Source organism: Plectropomus leopardus, chromosome 20, assembly GCF_008729295.1.
Source record: "Plectropomus leopardus isolate mb chromosome 20, YSFRI_Pleo_2.0, whole genome shotgun sequence".
Classification (NCBI taxonomy): domain Eukaryota; kingdom Metazoa; phylum Chordata; class Actinopteri; order Perciformes; family Serranidae; genus Plectropomus; species Plectropomus leopardus.
Genome location: NC_056482.1, coordinates 15,304,577 through 15,322,055, shown reverse-complemented (window position 1 = coordinate 15,322,055; position 17,479 = coordinate 15,304,577). Strand labels below are relative to the sequence as shown.

Genomic DNA, 17,479 nt, shown 5'->3' with positions numbered 1-17,479 from the left:
TGCCCTTTTTTCTGGCTGAAGTGTTTGTGGCACATGATGTGTCCAAGGACCTTGGAAATGTGAAAATCCAACAATAATTATTTTGCAGTTTCTAGCTATGATAAATGGCGTCATATTTCGTTGGATTTGGAAGGCATGTTAAAAAAGCAATAAAATAAATGCAAAATACAACTATTTAAAGGTGTATGCCCCTCCCTTGAGCCCAAATAAAAAAACTAACTTGTTTTTTTAACTAACTTCCCTATTTTTGCATCATCCCCTCCCCTCTCATAAAAAAAGAAACAGTCCCTTAGGGAACCCGCTGCATGGTTTATTGCAAAATGCAAATTATTACCCATTAAAGAACAAAACACCTTGTTCTTGCCAGAGCTCCCAAGAGAACTGAAAACTATACGATACTTTTTGGTATTTGAAACCACAAATATATCTTATGGATGTCAAACCTTCAAATAAAACACAAAAAAAGTGTAAAATATGGGACATTTAAAGTAGTAACAATAAGGCGAAAACAAGCAAATCTTAGACATTAGTGCAATTCCACTATCCCATACAAATCAGTATTCCTTCTATGCACTGACTTCACAGTGTTAGGGACTGTACTTAATTTATCAGAGTCGGGTGGCTGTGGTCTAACAAATCAAAAAACTTAACTCCCTCCCCAGTGCATAAAAAATATATAAAAATATTCAAAATATATTCATTATATATTTAGCGCCCCCCCCCCCCCACCTTTTTGCAGCCCCCTGGCTTGTTATTTTGCACTTATGACAGCAGCTGATATTTGACCTCACCCCAGACCAGTGACACTGTCCCAAGACACAAGCCAACTGATGGCCTCGAGACATTATGACAGACACTTTCTCTGAGCGTCCTCTGTATCATCTGTCCCTTGTGATTTGAGCAACATTGGTTTGACAGTAAACAACAGAGCAGTGACAGCTTTATGCTTTTATTTGAGCTCAAAAATATAACATTTTTGAGGTCATTGGGCACAAAAGGTGAGTTCACATCATGTTTCAGAAAGAGTCCACATACAAGTAAAACCATGCATAGCTATATGTCGCCATTGAAACCTTTGAGATTATAGCATGTATCTTTACCTGTAGAAATACATAACATTGTGCTTTATCTGAACAACACTTTATTTGCATCATCAATATTATATATCTTATGAACTTATATTCATAATTCCCCAACATCTCATTAACTGGTATACAATCTTGACTTCATTTAAGTATACACAGATAGAGTTTAAGTAGTGCCCAAAATGTGAACGTTCAAGTAACGTGAAACAATATTTTCTTACAGTGATTATACACGAGGCAATTCTATTTGTATTATATTGCTATATACAGGCCAAAAGCTACTAGGCAATTATACATGTGCATCATGACCTATTATAATACACATTAAGCTGAAAACTATAAATAAACATTACTTATTATAGAATATTTATATACTACTAATGTACAACCTCAACATATGTATTGCAAAGCCTTTTTTAATTGTTTCGGGTCCTTGACTGATGTTTATAAATCTGATTTCTTTACATAACTATCATTCAGCTAATGGACTACTGTTACCAAAATGTACTTTTTGTGCTGCATAAAGCATGCCCCTGACCTGGGAGTATTTTCTTCTCAAGTGACTGTGCAGTTGTGTTATTGCTGCCATGTCAAAATAAAGCAATTTAAAGACAGAAACCACTCACAGAGTTAGCCTTTCTACTGTTGTTACAAGGGGAAACAAGTTTGTTGCTACTTACCAAGATCCTAAACCCTGATATTAAAATTCACCCTGAAATCCCCTCAAAAGAAAAAAAAAGTGGGCCAGATTTTCATTATACGTACAGAATCTCTGGAGCCAGTGGTTACTAGTAGGGACTTACTACATTATTAGATAATTAAGGCTAAAATTACCATTAAGCACCAATATAATTCCTTGCTGAAGAAAATCCCCCAGGCCAAGCAGATTTATACTTCAGTAAGACCTCAGTCTTAAAATATCTGAAGTACTCCAGCGATTTATTGTTCCATTAAAGGTCCGGTGTGTAAGATTTAGGGGTATATACTCTCAGAAATAGAATGAAATATTAATAACTATGTTTTAATTCATTCATAATTCATTATATAATCATCTGAAAACAAGAATTGTTCTGTTTTTATTACCTTAGAATGAGCCGTTTATATCTAAAAAGGGAGCAGATCCTCTTCCACGGAGTCTGCCCTGTTATTTCTACAGTGGCCCAGAACAACCATGTAAACACTGGCTGTAGGTATGGCTATTTGTGTCAGCCCCCGTAGTTCTCCTACATGCTCTGCACAAAGGAGAAGTTTCAGTTCTGCATCCTCACTGATAAATGCTACTAAATCCTGCACACTGGACCATTACGTTTAGGGATTTATGATCAGAGTTATCAAAACAGACGCAGCAGAGGTGATGATATCCTGACTTTAAGTTTTTGGGTCCAAAATTTCTGGATAACACATTTCCTGTAATGCAACTCATTGGTGTCTTTAGTTAGAACCTGCAGCTTGGTTAACTTTTCAAATTGCATGGCCTAACATAACGTAAGCTGTCTGTTACAAATTTGTGCAAGTCCAAGCAGAGATAACTCAAGTGACGTCACTTTAGGAATTCTGCCTGACTCAGCAAACTCCTCCTGTGAAAACATGCAGCTGTTTTCACAGGCGACATAGTAATCTTCATTCTAGTAAAAAGTGGAGTGCCCCTTTAATGCAATCAGACACGTTATTTCAAGATCATGTGGAAAGCAGCAGTTGTCTGTAAAACAGCGTGGTGTATTCAGTCAGTTGTCCAAAGAGAATGACATCTACTTTGGTTCTCATGGGCCAGTAAACGCTTGTTAGAGTTCCAGTCAGACTGGAAAATAAATTCAAATCCTTTAGGATAAAGTTTGGGCAACTTTGAGAAGTAGACCTTTAAAAATCCCCAAGAATCAGAGGGCTCAGTAAGTGAAGTTCTGCTGTGAAAAATGTCTCAAAGCGTAGAGGAATGCGTAGTCCTGCTACGGTCCTTAAAAAGTGTGGTGTGCCTGTCAGAGCCCAACAGGAGGAACATGTTGTTCCAGCTTTGAGGAGAACAAGACATTCAGTGCTCGTACCTAAACTTCTACGGCACTCCTTGCTCCCAAGTCACTCCCATACACACCCACTGAAACGTGTGTGTTTTGGTGCAGAAATCACTTCACTGCAAAGCATATGTAAATCTCTCAACCCTACACACACACAGACACGCATTAGAACTGTATGTACTCTCATTAATCATTTCTTTACGATGCTAAATAAGCCTACACACAACACACACACACACTGAGGCCATGCATTCTGAAAACACAAGTTATAAGAGCAGAAGAGAGCGGAGTAGTAAGTGGAAGCAGGAGCTTGTGTTGTGCTTGACTGACGGCTTCTTTCAATAGCTGGTTCACTCACTCACACAGTCACATCCACACACAAACAGCTGTCCATAACTCACAGAGTATCCTCACATCAGCCTGTCTGATGCCACGGTGTAACGGGAGCTTTTGTCCTAGAAGATCTCAGGGCACTGGCTCCAGTCCTGTCTTTCTTTGGCTTCCCAGTAGCCACCCCTGTAGACGTAGGTGCTTTCTCCCACATCATCTGTCCTCTTCTCAAACCACAGTGGCTGGTAACCCTCAATGTCTTGCCCTGATGACACAGAATCATGTTTTCTTTAGGCATGACTGAATTAGAGTATATTTCTAGAATATCACAATAGCCCTGCTCACAACTGGTATTAGCACGTGTCCCTGTGGAAGTGGATAGGTCTACGTACAGGTGTGAGAACACCAAATGCATCCTAAAAGGGTTTTGAGATTCAATTGCTCAGACCACGTTTGGATGTGAGTTGCTCATATCGCCACATTCTTTCACAAGTGTGAACGTTAATGTGTCGTGAGCCGCACTGAAAGACTGCCTTCTCAGCTGATGCACTTGCTACTCGATGCCACACAAAGAGCACTTTCTGTTGGCACGGTTACAAAGATGCAGAGCTGAGGGATCTTCTCTGGAGCTGCTCTCCTCCCAGTGAAAAGCCAGTTAAACGTCTGCACAAACTCTAACTCTAACTGACACAAAAACGGCTCAACTCTAACGCTAACCCATTAATAACCATTAGGTCATCTGAGCTGTATAATCCTAAAAGTTAGCCTTGTCGCAAGGAGGGGCTGTCAATATGATGCATGCAGCTCTACAATTAAGATTTTATTCACTATAAATAGTAAATGCTGTTAGTATGCATTTTGTCTTTGCAAGCGGAAATAATTTGCGTGTTTATTTGCATAAAGTGTATGAAGTAAGATGCGATCACAAGTGGTCACGCATGATGCGGTGATGACGCATGTGGAGGCAGATTATAATGCCTGGAGTGAACAGACAGACATAAAGCATTCCACTTCCATGATTGTATAACACAAGAGGCATGTTAACAGCCTCAATGTCTTTGTCAAGATTCCAGTTTAAAAAAAAAACTAGAAATAACATCTCCTTTCTCTTTAAAAAAAGTAGAATATATTAATATGCAAATATTTGATAAACTGGATGCAAAACTATTAGATAAAAGATGTCCTCTGCTTCACTTAAGAGTCAACTCTCAGTGTTTGTGTACTGGAGGTTTCAAGTTTCTACTTTGCATTTGTGTAAGTTGCATATTAAATGACCACCCTTCAGAAGATGAATTTAAATACATTCTGCACAGTGAAGCTCAAAAATTCAAGTAAAGTAACATTAACCAAAACATATTTTGGGTTATTCTCACCTTCCTCCAGGGCCTGAGTGGCTTGCGCCTCTCTTCTTTTCCTCTCCAGCCTCTGACGCTCCTCTAGACGCTGCTTCTGTACATTTGCTTCATCCCACACACCTGCCTCCATTAGCCGCTGGTCTGGTCGCAGACGACTGTCAGTGGGCGCAATACCTTCTTCTGGCTCATTGAGAGTCAGAGCCAAGGACGAGAAATAGTGCATATTCTCTGCGTTATCTCTGGAGAGTGACAGACAGAAAAGAAAGAGAAATAAGAGAAGATAGATGCAAAAGGGAGTAAATTGAAATTCCACATTCAATATTCAAGTTAATGTAGAAATGTGGTACTTGAGATAAACATACGGTAGAGGATATTTTTTCCACAACAGTTTGGGCTGAAGAGTCTGATAAACTGTCTTTTGTTTGCCTTCAGAGCCTCCGCACCCTTGGCTGCTGTCCACTATTTTGGCACTCTCCATCTTGTCGTCCCAGGTTCCTGACAGGATGTAATGGGCTGTGCCCTCTCTGTCCTCTATCACTCCTGTCACCTAGAGACACCAGAGGAGATGATACACAGGAAGAGATCAGTTACATGCACACTCTGACTCCAAGGCAATGACATTTTCACAGCTGGGTACTGCTTTACTTTAAGGTATACTATGCAGGAATTGTTGGTTAATGTTTAAAAACAGTATCACCAGTGAAAGCAAAAAGAAGAGCCAACGCCAGATTCCCTCTTGTTTTGAAATGAGCTTCATCCGCATGGTGTTTCACCTTGCTATATTTGTGCTTTTGCAGCACTGTGTCTGAGATTATTGTAGCTTTCTCTCAGATTTGTGCTACTACAATGGTGTAGCTACCTTTTTATAAAGTTGTTACTTCACCTGCACGTTGTGCCCAAGAATGTCCCGAACACAGTAAAATAAAAATAAAATAAGAAAATAAAGGCAGAGGGCAGGGTTGCATATAAATACATACAACATGTTGTCACACAACTCATCAAGCACCGATGCTCTGTCAGTTGCCCTCAATATCAAACTATGACGCTCTTGGTGCTCTACCAGAAACAGCATCTCAATTAACACTTGTAAAATGCATTGTGTCTTTTCAAAATAAACATTCACAATATATTTCAGAAATGTATAGTTTTTGCTTGTTAAATGCATACAGTCTCTTTTCAAAATAAACTTATAGAACTTAATTTTTAGGTGTACTTCCTTTGGTTTAGGCCCAGAGCAGCAAAACATGCAGCCCCCATTGCATCTCATACCACCGCTAAAGGGTGTCTTGGAGTGCCAGTGTCTGACACCAAGGGCCACTCATGCCGAGGGCCACTGACCAAGTGTCAGTATTTAACCGCTTTGGAGTGAGTTTAGGCTGATACAACACCACAAACTCCTGGTGGGTCATAACTAATGATTGAAAGGGATTACTATAGTATGAGTCTAAATTTTGATTTTTTAGGAAAATCCTGAATAGTATACCTTTACTTAATTTTTAAGTTCACATTCTGGCAGCTTCTCCAAATTTTGAGATGATGTTTGAATCATGTATCAATAATGTACATTTGACTTTATCAAAAAAGTGGAAAAGGGATAAAATAAACTCTTAGGCTTCTGCTCCTCACTGGCTGACGACTCTGTGACTTCTCTCTGGATAAATGCTGATATTATGAGACAAATATATTAATAGTTAGACATCTCTTGAAGGTTTTCTGTACTGATAAGCACTATGCACAAGAAACAAGATCATATCAAGAACCAATATAAAGTTAAAGCAACGCTAACAGTGTTTCTCGACACAGGCTTGTGTAAGCTGACGTGTAAAATGGTGCAAATGCAATAAAACGTGACGGAAGATAACAGACACAGATGCTAACTGCAGTCTGTTTCCCAACTGAAACGAAATATACAACAGGCTTACTTTGCGAGGAACTTCTCGGGAGAAGTAGCTGTAGGGGGAGAATTTGAGACGGCAGGTGTCCTTGGTCGTGTTGTTTACAATGTCAATGTCCCCAGACTGCCAACAGCAACAGACAGGAAAACAGCAAGAAAAACAAATGAGACTTACAAGTGTATGATGACCCTGATGACTTTACTCAGTAATATAAACAAACACAAACTTACTCATTGATGCAAAGTACATTTAATTTAATTTCTGTCAATTTTGTTTTTCTGAACAGTAATTGCCTCTCTGTTGCCTAATGAACAGTTTAAAGTCTAAAAATAAGCACAAACTAACAAATCAGAGAGAGGTAGTGATTTTGACAGTAAAACTGGAAAGCGACAGACCTGATCAATCCAAAGTTTCCCCACAATAATGTTGTGCACCGTTGAGGTCACTTTGCTCCACACGTAGTGGTTTCCGCTTGAGTGGAACTGCAGGTGAATGTTTCCTACAGTGAAGCGAAAAAGACACACAAACATTAAAATACAGTGTACTTAGTGTCAGCATGAACTGCATTACGTCACTTGTTTATTACCTAATGGCATGACAGAAATATATTTCCCACGAAATTTGCTATCAATGGTGATATACTGCCACAGGGTCCATCCGCGTTGTGAGGTCACATGGTGGGCAGCAGCTGGCGGGTGATGACTGACCTGAGGGTGAATGGTATCAGCTGGTGTCAACAGAGGCAACATAGATGTCATACCACAAGTATGTCTGGGTGTAAAATACATGTAAGAAAATGTGTTTGTGTGTCTCACCTGCTCAGAGATGGAGCGATAACCATACTCGTCCAGTCGGTCCAGCTCGTAAGTCTCCCCCAGTAGAGGGTTGAAGGGCTTGGCTGTTCGATTGACTGTAGTGGAGTAGGAGGAGACAGAAAAGGCAGCCACTAGGCACATCTGCTCCAGAGAGGAATCACAGCGAGCCGCGCGGTCCAGGAGCTCGCTGTACTCCAGATCCTCCGTCAGACGCTGCAGCATCGACAATGGCTCATTGAAGTTTACCTGCAACCACACACAGACAAAAAGGGTTTCTCACTCATATTCAGAAACAATAAATCAGCCAGTTTGTACACTTTATGTTTTTTATTTACAGGCATGGGTATCTTGGACAGGTCTTTGCCAATGCAGTTCTTCATGATGCTCCACAGGTTAAGGGAGTAATTTGGTTTGTCAGGTATACGACTGCGTCTTGTTCTTCGTAGCTGCATGTGGTTTGTGCCTGAGGTGTCCTGAAAATAAAAGGACAGAATTATTAATGTTTTCATTTTCATACAAGTGAATATGGGTGTGTATAGCAACAACTAGGAAGACACCTGGGCATGCATGGAACTTACATTCTCATTGTGAGTCCAGTCATTGGACATTCCTCCACTCATCATACTCTGATTACTCCCTGAGCGCCTGAGAGAAAGCAACATTATTTAAATGAAGCTTCAGTCAAGAAGACTTTACTTAGGCATGCTTAGGTCTGTAATTTATTTGTCACACCATCTGCCATTTACTCTTTGCACGCAAGCTCGCTCAGAATTTCCTCCCGCCATTGACTGTGTTTACATGCAGAATAATATTCCACTAACTTTCCAAATGTGACGATATTCTGAGTTTGATATGGGTCAAGTAAACACACTGACTTGGATATTAGCTGTTTTCTGAATATGAGCAAATATTGTAATGGCAATGTTTTTAAGCAGGTGGTTGAAGGAGTGAAAGAGAGAGGATGTGTTAAAATGGTTGAACAAGTCTGCCGTTGGTTGAAAACTTTGAAAAAAATCATATTTTGATATAAAGAAGTGAAATGGCAGAAGCGTCTCTAGCAACTCCACTTTTCCATTTCTTGACATGATAAATGACACGTTAGGGCACTATAATCTGAGTGTGCAGTCTGTGCGTAAATAGGAATATTAGTGGAATATTTATTTTCATTAGCCATGAATATCTCAACAGAGAGAACAGCTGATATCTCAATTGAGATATCAGCTGTTCTATCAGCTGACCTCATTTAACCAATAACACAGCAACACACCTTCATTGTTCACCCATCATCTTGCTGCTGCCTTCTTAAATATGATTCTATGTGTGTGACCCTCCACTTCCTTATCAACACCTAGTCTTTGCAGACTCATCAGCTTCATCATCCTCATCACTCTCAGCAGAGTCATCACCACCATCAGTGTCTGGACTCCATGGGGGGGATTTATCGTGCTGCTGCTCAGTGAAGACAACCCTTGATTACAAAATCTCTCAGTAGAGTCTGAGCACCAAAGTCTTTCTGTCAACTCTTAATTATCATATCTCATCTGTTCGCCCATAATCTGCAATAAACAATTACATTTTACTTAACTGACTTGCCTCTCCTGCTTGAAATACTGTTTAAAGTAACTGTGCTTGTTGCAGATGGAGAACGCAGCTCTGAGACTATACTGTGTACAGAGATGATGTCTCACTTGTGCTGTATGTTGCCACTCGCAGTCACGGTTATGAATGCAGAGTCCTCCATGGCATCGAAGAACTCTGCGTCGTCATTCTCATCACTCGCATCCCCCTCCTGTGACCGCTCCACACCTAAAGCAACAAACAGAATAGGGGATGGGTTATCCTAGCGTCTTTAATCTATATGTATAAAAATCATGCAATCTTAACATAATACACAATAGCTAAACTAACTAACTAAATAAAAAAGGGAATATCAGTGGCAACTATACAATACATTTGTGTATGGACCTTTGTAACTGTGATTTGCAGTAGCTACTCTGCCTTGATCACATCTTTAAATTGCAACCATTGTAAAATTATGTAATGTGAGTTAAAAAAAAATGACATTATGTACCAAGCAAAAAAAAAAAAAATCCAAAACACCCTGACAGAAAAGAACAGTGGTCACCAACCCTTATTGTGATACATTTAGTAAGATATTTGCTAATATTTATGGCCTTCATTTTTTGTTAAATCAGCATATAAGACAATCTGAGCAGAACACAAACATCATACTTGTCACTGAACTGGTAGTTTAGAAGGGCTGTGGCATTTTGTTTTTACTTACTATGTAGATAAATTCACAAAATTCACATGTCTGATTGAGCTTCATCTCTGTGATAGAAATGCATCACTGCTACTGTCCAGAAGAGGGCCATATTCTTATTCTGTGAGACTAAATGTACTTTTCCTTTCACACTTCAGAGTGATGTGCCTCACCTGTATATGAGGTGGGGTTCTCCCTCCAGGCTCTCTCTAAGCTGTTGTGCTGTTTGGCTAACTGTTCGATTGTCTCCTCCAGATGGTGACGCTGCTCTCTCTCATGCTGCAGGGTCTTTTGCCACCTCCGGCTGTGAGATTCAGCTACGTCCAGAAAGTCACGACAAGCCTGAGGTGTGAGGACAAAACACGTTCAAAGATGCGGGCAGAGCCCTCATGCTGCATTCCCTCATTAAAAAGAGACAAACGATCAGGAGTTATACCGCTGCACCATGTGAACTCACATTGATCATAGCATTGGAGGTGATGCGAAAAAGGGTGGCTCGCTCATTAACTGCTTTCACTCTGTCTGTGCTGTCAGCGGAGCCACGCAGTTCCTCAAGTTCGCTGAGGGAGCGCTGGAGGGCTGCACCGTGCTTTCCTATCAGCTCATTACAGGTGCTCAGGTCGTCTAGCTTGCTGGCCAGAGTCTTGAGCACCCCTTGGGACAGGGTTCGATCTTCCTGAGGTAAAGGGCCTTCATCTCCTGAGTCATCTTCAAACAAAGACAAACAATAAAAGCAGTGCACAAATTACATATTTTACCAAAGATGATGGGTATCAGAGATTATGTCTGATAAACGGTGTGTTGTGAAACTGTGGTTAACGTAACATGTCTTATTATCAAACATTAGGAAAGCTATTTTAATCCTCTAAATTTAGATTGAAACGAGTTTAGAGAGTGCTTAGGGGGAACGGATGGAGGCAGATAATAACACCTCACACCCTGATCCCCCACACCCCTTCCTCTACAAGATCGGAAAGCTGTGAATGAACACTGTTGCCCTGGAAACGTAGGCCTGTGCAATCAGGAGGCTAGGCTATTTTTAGAAGAAAAGGGAGAAAAATGGGATGACGCACTACCCTTTTCCTCCACTCTTTCTCTCCCCTTGTCGGCATGAGCTGAGCCATCAGTCTCAGGGATTTCAGAAGGCAAGCGGGGAGACTGGACTGATTAATGGGCTTCATATATGACATTAAACACAAATTGAAGCCTAGTCTCTTCTATTGACATTTTTAGCTTCAAATTCAGGAAAAAGGTGTCAAAATTAGATGAAACCTTTTTCTGTATCTTTGTTTGGCTACAGCATGACAGTAACTGATTGTATGTGTGCATTCATTTAAACACAGTTTCTTGTCATTAAAAGCACATTCAGTATTAAACCTTTGGATTTTGACATGACATTTTAATAAATTCTGAGGCTTTGAATAATGCTTGCAAAAATGGACACTGTGTTCTATTTAAGCCTCTGAGTGAAAAAAGGCACTGTTGAAAAGATAAAGATAAAGACACCTATAAAGCACTACTGTCATTACTAGATGTTTCAATAATACCAGTTTCCTACTCTAGTCACAAATAACAACACAATAATCTATCTCTAAAGTGCAAATGACTGCCTCTGTCATATGTAATACAACTTTTCTAGGTCAAAACATTTCTTCTCTGCTAAAAGAAACAGATTGTGCGTGCACTCTGAAAACACTGACTGAATCTAGGCCAGTGTCTGCTTTGCCTGTGAGTACCAAAGCACGGAGACAAACTACTACTACTCTATCGGAGGGGAAAAGTAATAAAAACAATCAGGACAAACTGGAATTACAAAGTCTCAGGAGAAGGAGATTAAAAATGATAGGGTAAAAAAATCCTTCAGGCATGTGTAATGGTTTCATGACCTGTATACTGTAGAGTGAGAAAAGGATTTTACTTGACTTATTATGCTGAAGGTGTTAAGTGCTGTGCTCTAAACTCAATCAAGCTGCTGTTTATACTGAAGTGCATAACACACATCCATAAAATATTAACACACATATAGTTGAGAGAGGCTTACTGGTCTGCTCTGTGTACTAATGTTTTTTTTTTCACGCAGGACATTGGTGAGTCTGAGACAAATTGGTGACTCATCGTTGAATCATGAAAACACACCCACAGGTGATAGAGGGAGCACCAATATGGACACAGTGTGGGAAGAGAGAATCAGCGTTAAAAACCAGAGGATGCACTGTAAGCGTTTGCAGTATAGTCGTCTGACTGTAATATGCTGAAAGCTTGCTGTAGCACAACCCGAGTTTCCTCCCTGTAAACACTTATTTGGATTTACTCTCACACGTTAAACTTTCACCCTGGACTTGTTGTCAGAGACGTTTGAATTTTATATTACAACATTCCCTTTTATAATAATAGTACTCATGTGACAGCTATTAGAAGTTAAGTGCTAGATACCTTCGGCAACATCCACATAATTACTGCTGTTCTAATCCACTTCTAGCCAATTAATTTGCCCTGCTATTATTGCCAGTAAGCGCATAACACGAGGCTCATGCAATAATAATCTGTAATCACATCACACACACATGAACACATGAGAATTTGTGTCTGTTCTTGCACGTGCATAAAACACACTGTTATTCTGATTAAGATCGTGAGAAGTAGACAGTATTGTCTATTTTTGACATTAGATTAATAGGATATTAACACTTTGAAACTTGGGCAAATTGGCATGATTTATTAAAAAAAAACATGAAAAGAAAGTAACTTAAGAAGAAATTATCCAAAAATTAACAAGCAATAAATATAAAAGAAGAAAAAAAGGAAGTAAATCAAACAAACAAACAAACAAACAAGAAGTGACCTAAAATGCTTAAAATTGTAATCATTTTGAAAAATAATTTTAAATATATTATTGTGATTATTAGAAAGTTCTCTAGATTTAAAAAAAAAAATCTAGACTATATATGTATGTACACACACAAAATTGAAAAATATTCCAAATCCACCAATACCTTGCAATTTGTTGGACATTTCATGCCAAGTTGCTTTTTGCCTTTTTTTTCCTGTGTTTGTGAAAGAAATCAAATCAATTTGCTCTTGGTTAAATGAATTAAATACTTGTGAAAGGTGTCTGAATGCAGCACAAGGAAAGTGATGTTGATCCAGGTTTCAATACTCAGTCATGGTCAGATTATGATTATGAAGACAAAATAGTAGCAGCACAAAACACAATTTCTGAATTATGAGGATCCTTATAAAGAAACGAAGGCTGTGTAGAATAATCTAAATGGTCTCAACTCCTTAAATCCTGCTTAGTATTATGGCTGTAAGCACCACCAGTAAGGCAAAGTCCATTGTTACACAATGTCAGCAGCATAAACACCTCTCCATATGCTAATGTGGCTAGACTAACAGAAAGCATTGATTTGCATCTTGCAGGTGCAAACCTTTTACTCAGCAGTAAAGGGTGCTTACAGCACACACATGATTCCTCTTGCAGCTGTATTGACAGGAATAAACCTGACAAAATAGAGGATTCAAGTCAGTCAAATTCTGCACATTCTGCTGAGGCTGCTTGTAAAATACTGCTCTGCTTTTCTGCAGTGTCTTTGAAATTTACGGTGCCATGTTGTTAACTTTACAGCAAATGATTTCATTTGAGAAATGCAATACATTTATGGACATTTGCACAAAACACAGCAAAACTCACTGAACTCCATAAACAGACACACTCAGCAACAATTAAAAAACACACACATAAAATATATGCAAACAAGCACGCACCCTCTATCTTAATTCTTATTCTGCTCTTCGTGAAATAATCAAAAGATTACTTACAAAGTGAAACTAATTGGAAAGGCTACTCTCGTGTCTCCCTTTTGTCCACAGAGTGAAAAATATTTTCAATGAAAATCCTCACACCCTCTATCGTTTTTACCCCTCCTGCTACCAGAACGGGAGGTGGAGTCTAAAGGAAGGTCATTTCATTCAGCTCTCACTGTCGTCATACTGAAGGAGACAGGGAGGGGGAAAGGAGACGGAGTGGGAGGGAGGTGGAGGCTGCATATGTCTGTGCACATTTGTGCAGAAGAGATGGACAGAAAGGGAGATGGGGGAAATAACCCACTGTGCATCTTTGCTCCTGATTTTTGTCTTTTAAACATCCCAAAGAAACAAATAAGTCTAGAGAGCAGAAACAGAAAATGTCTCCCAGACTCATAGAATACACAGCATATTATATTACATAACATCATGTCATATTAAAATATGTATATTTAAAGTTTATAAATATTATTATTATTATTAACATAGTATATATTACATGTACATTTTTTGGCTATTTCATATACATATATATTATGTATATTTTTGGCTATTTCTGTGGATATCATCATTTATAATGGAGAAAATCAGCACAGTTATCAAATTCTCTTGTGTCTGAATGTTGCTGGTTTATGTCTATAATATTTATGGATTTGCTCCGCAGCAGTGAAAGGGAAAATGGGGCTTTTTTTTAAAGATTATTTTATGGCTTTTTCCCTTTACTGGAGATAGGGGATGACATACTGTGCACCCGCAGCCACTGCGGCGAGGAAATTTACATGACTGCTTTACCAACTGAGCTAATGGGCGCCACGACCACTATGGGGCTTACCCTCCTTGTATTCAAATAATAATTTTAAAAAATTGATCACAAAAAAGTACTACATAAATGAATAAATAAAAATAAGTAATGTCAAATGACATGATTAAATGAAGATTTTGCATGGACACACACGACACACTTGTCCCAGCTGCTGTCTCCATCAGAACATATGGAACAGCATTGCCCTCTTGTGGTTTTTTGTTTACATAACCTTGGAGGCTACAAATAAAATATGCATTTAGGGAAGTGGGTCTTGGCTGCATGAGCCTGTATTCAGGTTACAACTAAATATAGTTTATCTACCTTGGACTTTCTTGGGTGAAAGGTATTCTGCAAGGTATTTCTTAAAGGGAACAACAAATCTATCAAAAAAAAAAAAGAAAAAAGAAAGAAACGGTGGCTAGTTTGCCTGCATTAAAGTGCTGCCCATTTTAAGAAGTCACATTGTTTCTTAACCATGCATTAGTACAGCTATAAACCAATTTACAATTACATCAAAATTTGAATAGTGACTCTTATACGGGTCACACAGAATATAAAATGTCAATCTTACCTGAGTGATGCATCATCATAGAGGAATTGGCCTTCGCTTGCTGCAGCGCTGACACCCATCGCTGGCACTCTCCCTCAGAGGTTGCTTTCAGGTGGTAGCTTCGGCCTCCGCTAGTTAAAACCAGGTGGCAGGTGTCACCCACCTCAATGTGTGCTGTTGCTAAGGGAATTGTGCCCCGGCAGGTGTGCGCCATCTCGGCATGAGTCCTAAAGGAAGCATATGAGACAGTTGGTGAAATGATGAGAAAGATGGTGCTCTGTTTTTTGATTGATTTTTAAGTTGTTTACTGCTAAACTAAAATATTCCAATATGTTTTCTGAACATGATGAAGGCTTTTCTCAACTGTTATGCTTTGGACAGTTTGTAACCTACATTTGTCTAAAGGCTTTAGGCAACATACTGTATACTACAGCTTAACACTCTGACCTTTTTAGGCTTACATGATTAAGGTCCCTCGAATAGAGATTTTATATATTATAATAGTGATTTTTTTTACAAGGTAGTTTAGCATTCCCTCATTGTTTGTGTATAACATGCAGCAGGCAAAACATACAGACGATAAAAATTTTATCTTTAGATTATACAATTTGGATGGGATGATTGCCATAATCAAAACATATAGTAAAATACGGAACAAATGAACCACTCTTCCTAGGCTCCTTTATTTCAGATATCTTTACAAACAAATAAAATGCATTAGCTAGCTTAGGGACTGTACTTTATGAATCACAGTAACTGCGGTATGAGTTTTTTATATGACCATCCCCAGAGCTACAAATATATTTCCTTGAGCATCCCTAAAATAACCATATATTTCACAGTTTGTGGCTATGGTAAATTGTGTAATTTTAGCAATCTATAAGAAAATATGCCTTTCAAACCAACTTGCAGGTTTTAGGATTCTGACGGTATTTAAAATTAATGCAAAATACGAGCATTAAAGATTGAATGTCCCTCCCCTAAGACAAATCACAAAACATAACTCCTTTCTCAGTGCTTATAAAATTATTTGGAGTGCTTCCACATTCTGCACCACCCCTTCCCTCATAAATAATGAACAGTCCCTTAAATTAAACAAGCTAGCATTAGTTTGCTAGCTTAGTTAACCCTTTAAAAGCTTGACATCACTTTTCTTGTGCTTCTTTCGGAGGACCTTTACAAGTAATTAAACCTTTGAACTCTTGTTTCAGTGTCGGTTAAAGACGTAGGGGATATGCAATGAGCAACTTGGCAATAAATGTTACACAAATAGCAAGAAATTGGTAGATTTAGGGGAAAAATGGGGGAAAAGGCTAAGCAAAAATATCTAGGGAAAATTAGAAAAAGAACTATATTTATAATTAGAATAATTATTCAAAATTATGTCACAGAATTAGCAAAATGCACTTTTTAGGTAATTCCCTTGTTTGTTTATTCTTTATTATTTATTTTACTTTTTATTTTTTTTATTTTCAGGTAATATTCTTGTACTTTTTAATTTCTTGTTATTTTTGGGGGTTATATCCTCAGTTATTGCTCATTGCCTTTCTCCAGTGTTTTTGCAAGAAATTAGGCCAATTTGCTTCGGTTTGAAGTGAACACTGTATAGCTCGGTATAATCTTATAGGCTATTAAAACGCATTGAATAGGTTAAAATACTGAAGGACAACACATGTAAAATAGATTAGCTGTTGAATTAAAATATTTGTTATTAAAAACTCAAAAACTGAGATATTTCCTCCAATGGCTATGACTCAGGTGATTTTTGTTGTTGCTAGTCAGGAGGCATCACTCGGGGTAACGTTAACGTTTTCTCCCTCTGCGTCCACATAAGTTAAGATAAAGGTAAAAAGTTTGATTTCACATTTTAAAAAAACACTTAAGCAACAAATCAACTCTGCCAATATGCAGCTAACAAATGTAATAACTATAAACTTTTGTGACCAAATTAATAAAAGCTACAAAAGGGGGTCAGGTCGAGCCCAAGCGGTCGGTGCAGCCGTTAGTCACCGTTACCTGTAGTAGGACAGCAGGCCGTTACTGAGGACGAACCACCGCCGCTGGTAACCCTTCAGATAGTTGGTCCATTTAAAGAGCCAGCCTTTGTAGGTACCGGTATCCAAACATGGCAGGTGGAGCCCCGGTAGAGTCGGGGAGGGCAGACTCTTCACCAGCTCGTTCATTTCCTCCTCTTTGCCCGGTAACGTTACTCCAGCGGGATGGACCGAGAGTCGGTGCAGTTTGTGTGGACTTGTCAACAGCTGTGGCTGCTAACGTTAGCTGAGCCAGCTGCACCGCACCGTCTCCTCCGCTAAAGCTACTGTTAGCTTGCAGCTGTTTGGTGAAGCCAGTGTCCCCCTTTACCCCGAAATAGTTTGAAAAATACCTACGTCGCTACCATGGTCGCCACGCTAAATGTTACAGCAAGAGCCAGGTACCCAAAAAAAGACATTACTGCATCAAAATGATGTATCACGGTTGAGCCTGCACTTTGACTGCGTGTTATAATAAAGCCTGTGGATGTGGGAGAGAGGGGGATCATGATGACGTCCTTATCACAGGATTGTA

At 39.1% G+C, this 17,479-nt stretch overlaps 1 protein-coding gene across 1 annotated transcript; it reads right to left on the bottom strand.

The window, feature by feature from the left end:
- Positions 1-966: 966 nt before the first annotated feature.
- On the bottom strand, positions 967-17,405 carry osbp2a (oxysterol binding protein 2a). Its single transcript, XM_042509943.1, has 14 exons — positions 16,928-17,405; positions 14,933-15,138; positions 10,210-10,460; positions 9,926-10,094; positions 9,178-9,295; positions 8,068-8,134; positions 7,825-7,962; positions 7,490-7,735; positions 7,261-7,381; positions 7,070-7,173; positions 6,702-6,797; positions 5,142-5,326; positions 4,798-5,018; positions 967-3,689 (listed from the first exon to the last, which is right to left on the bottom strand). The coding sequence occupies exons 1-14, from the start codon at positions 17,092-17,094 to the stop codon at positions 3,550-3,552; spliced, it is 2,229 nt and encodes a 742-aa protein (XP_042365877.1). The 5' UTR covers positions 17,095-17,405; the 3' UTR covers positions 967-3,549.
- Between the last annotated feature and the right edge of the window lie 74 nt (positions 17,406-17,479).

Bases quoted from the DNA above. Each gene is read 5' to 3' on its own strand.
- osbp2a (XM_042509943.1), bottom strand. From the start codon at position 17,094: ATGAACGAGCTGGTGAAGAGTCTGCCCTCCCCGACTCTACCGGGGCTC. The intron at 7,963-8,067 runs GTAAGTTCCATG...TTTTATTTTCAG, and splicing joins ACTGGACTCACAATGAGAAT to GACACCTCAGGCACAAACCA. The intron at 5,019-5,141 runs GTATGTTTATCT...GTCACTCTCCAG, and splicing joins TGGAAAAAATATCCTCTACC to AGATAACGCAGAGAATATGC.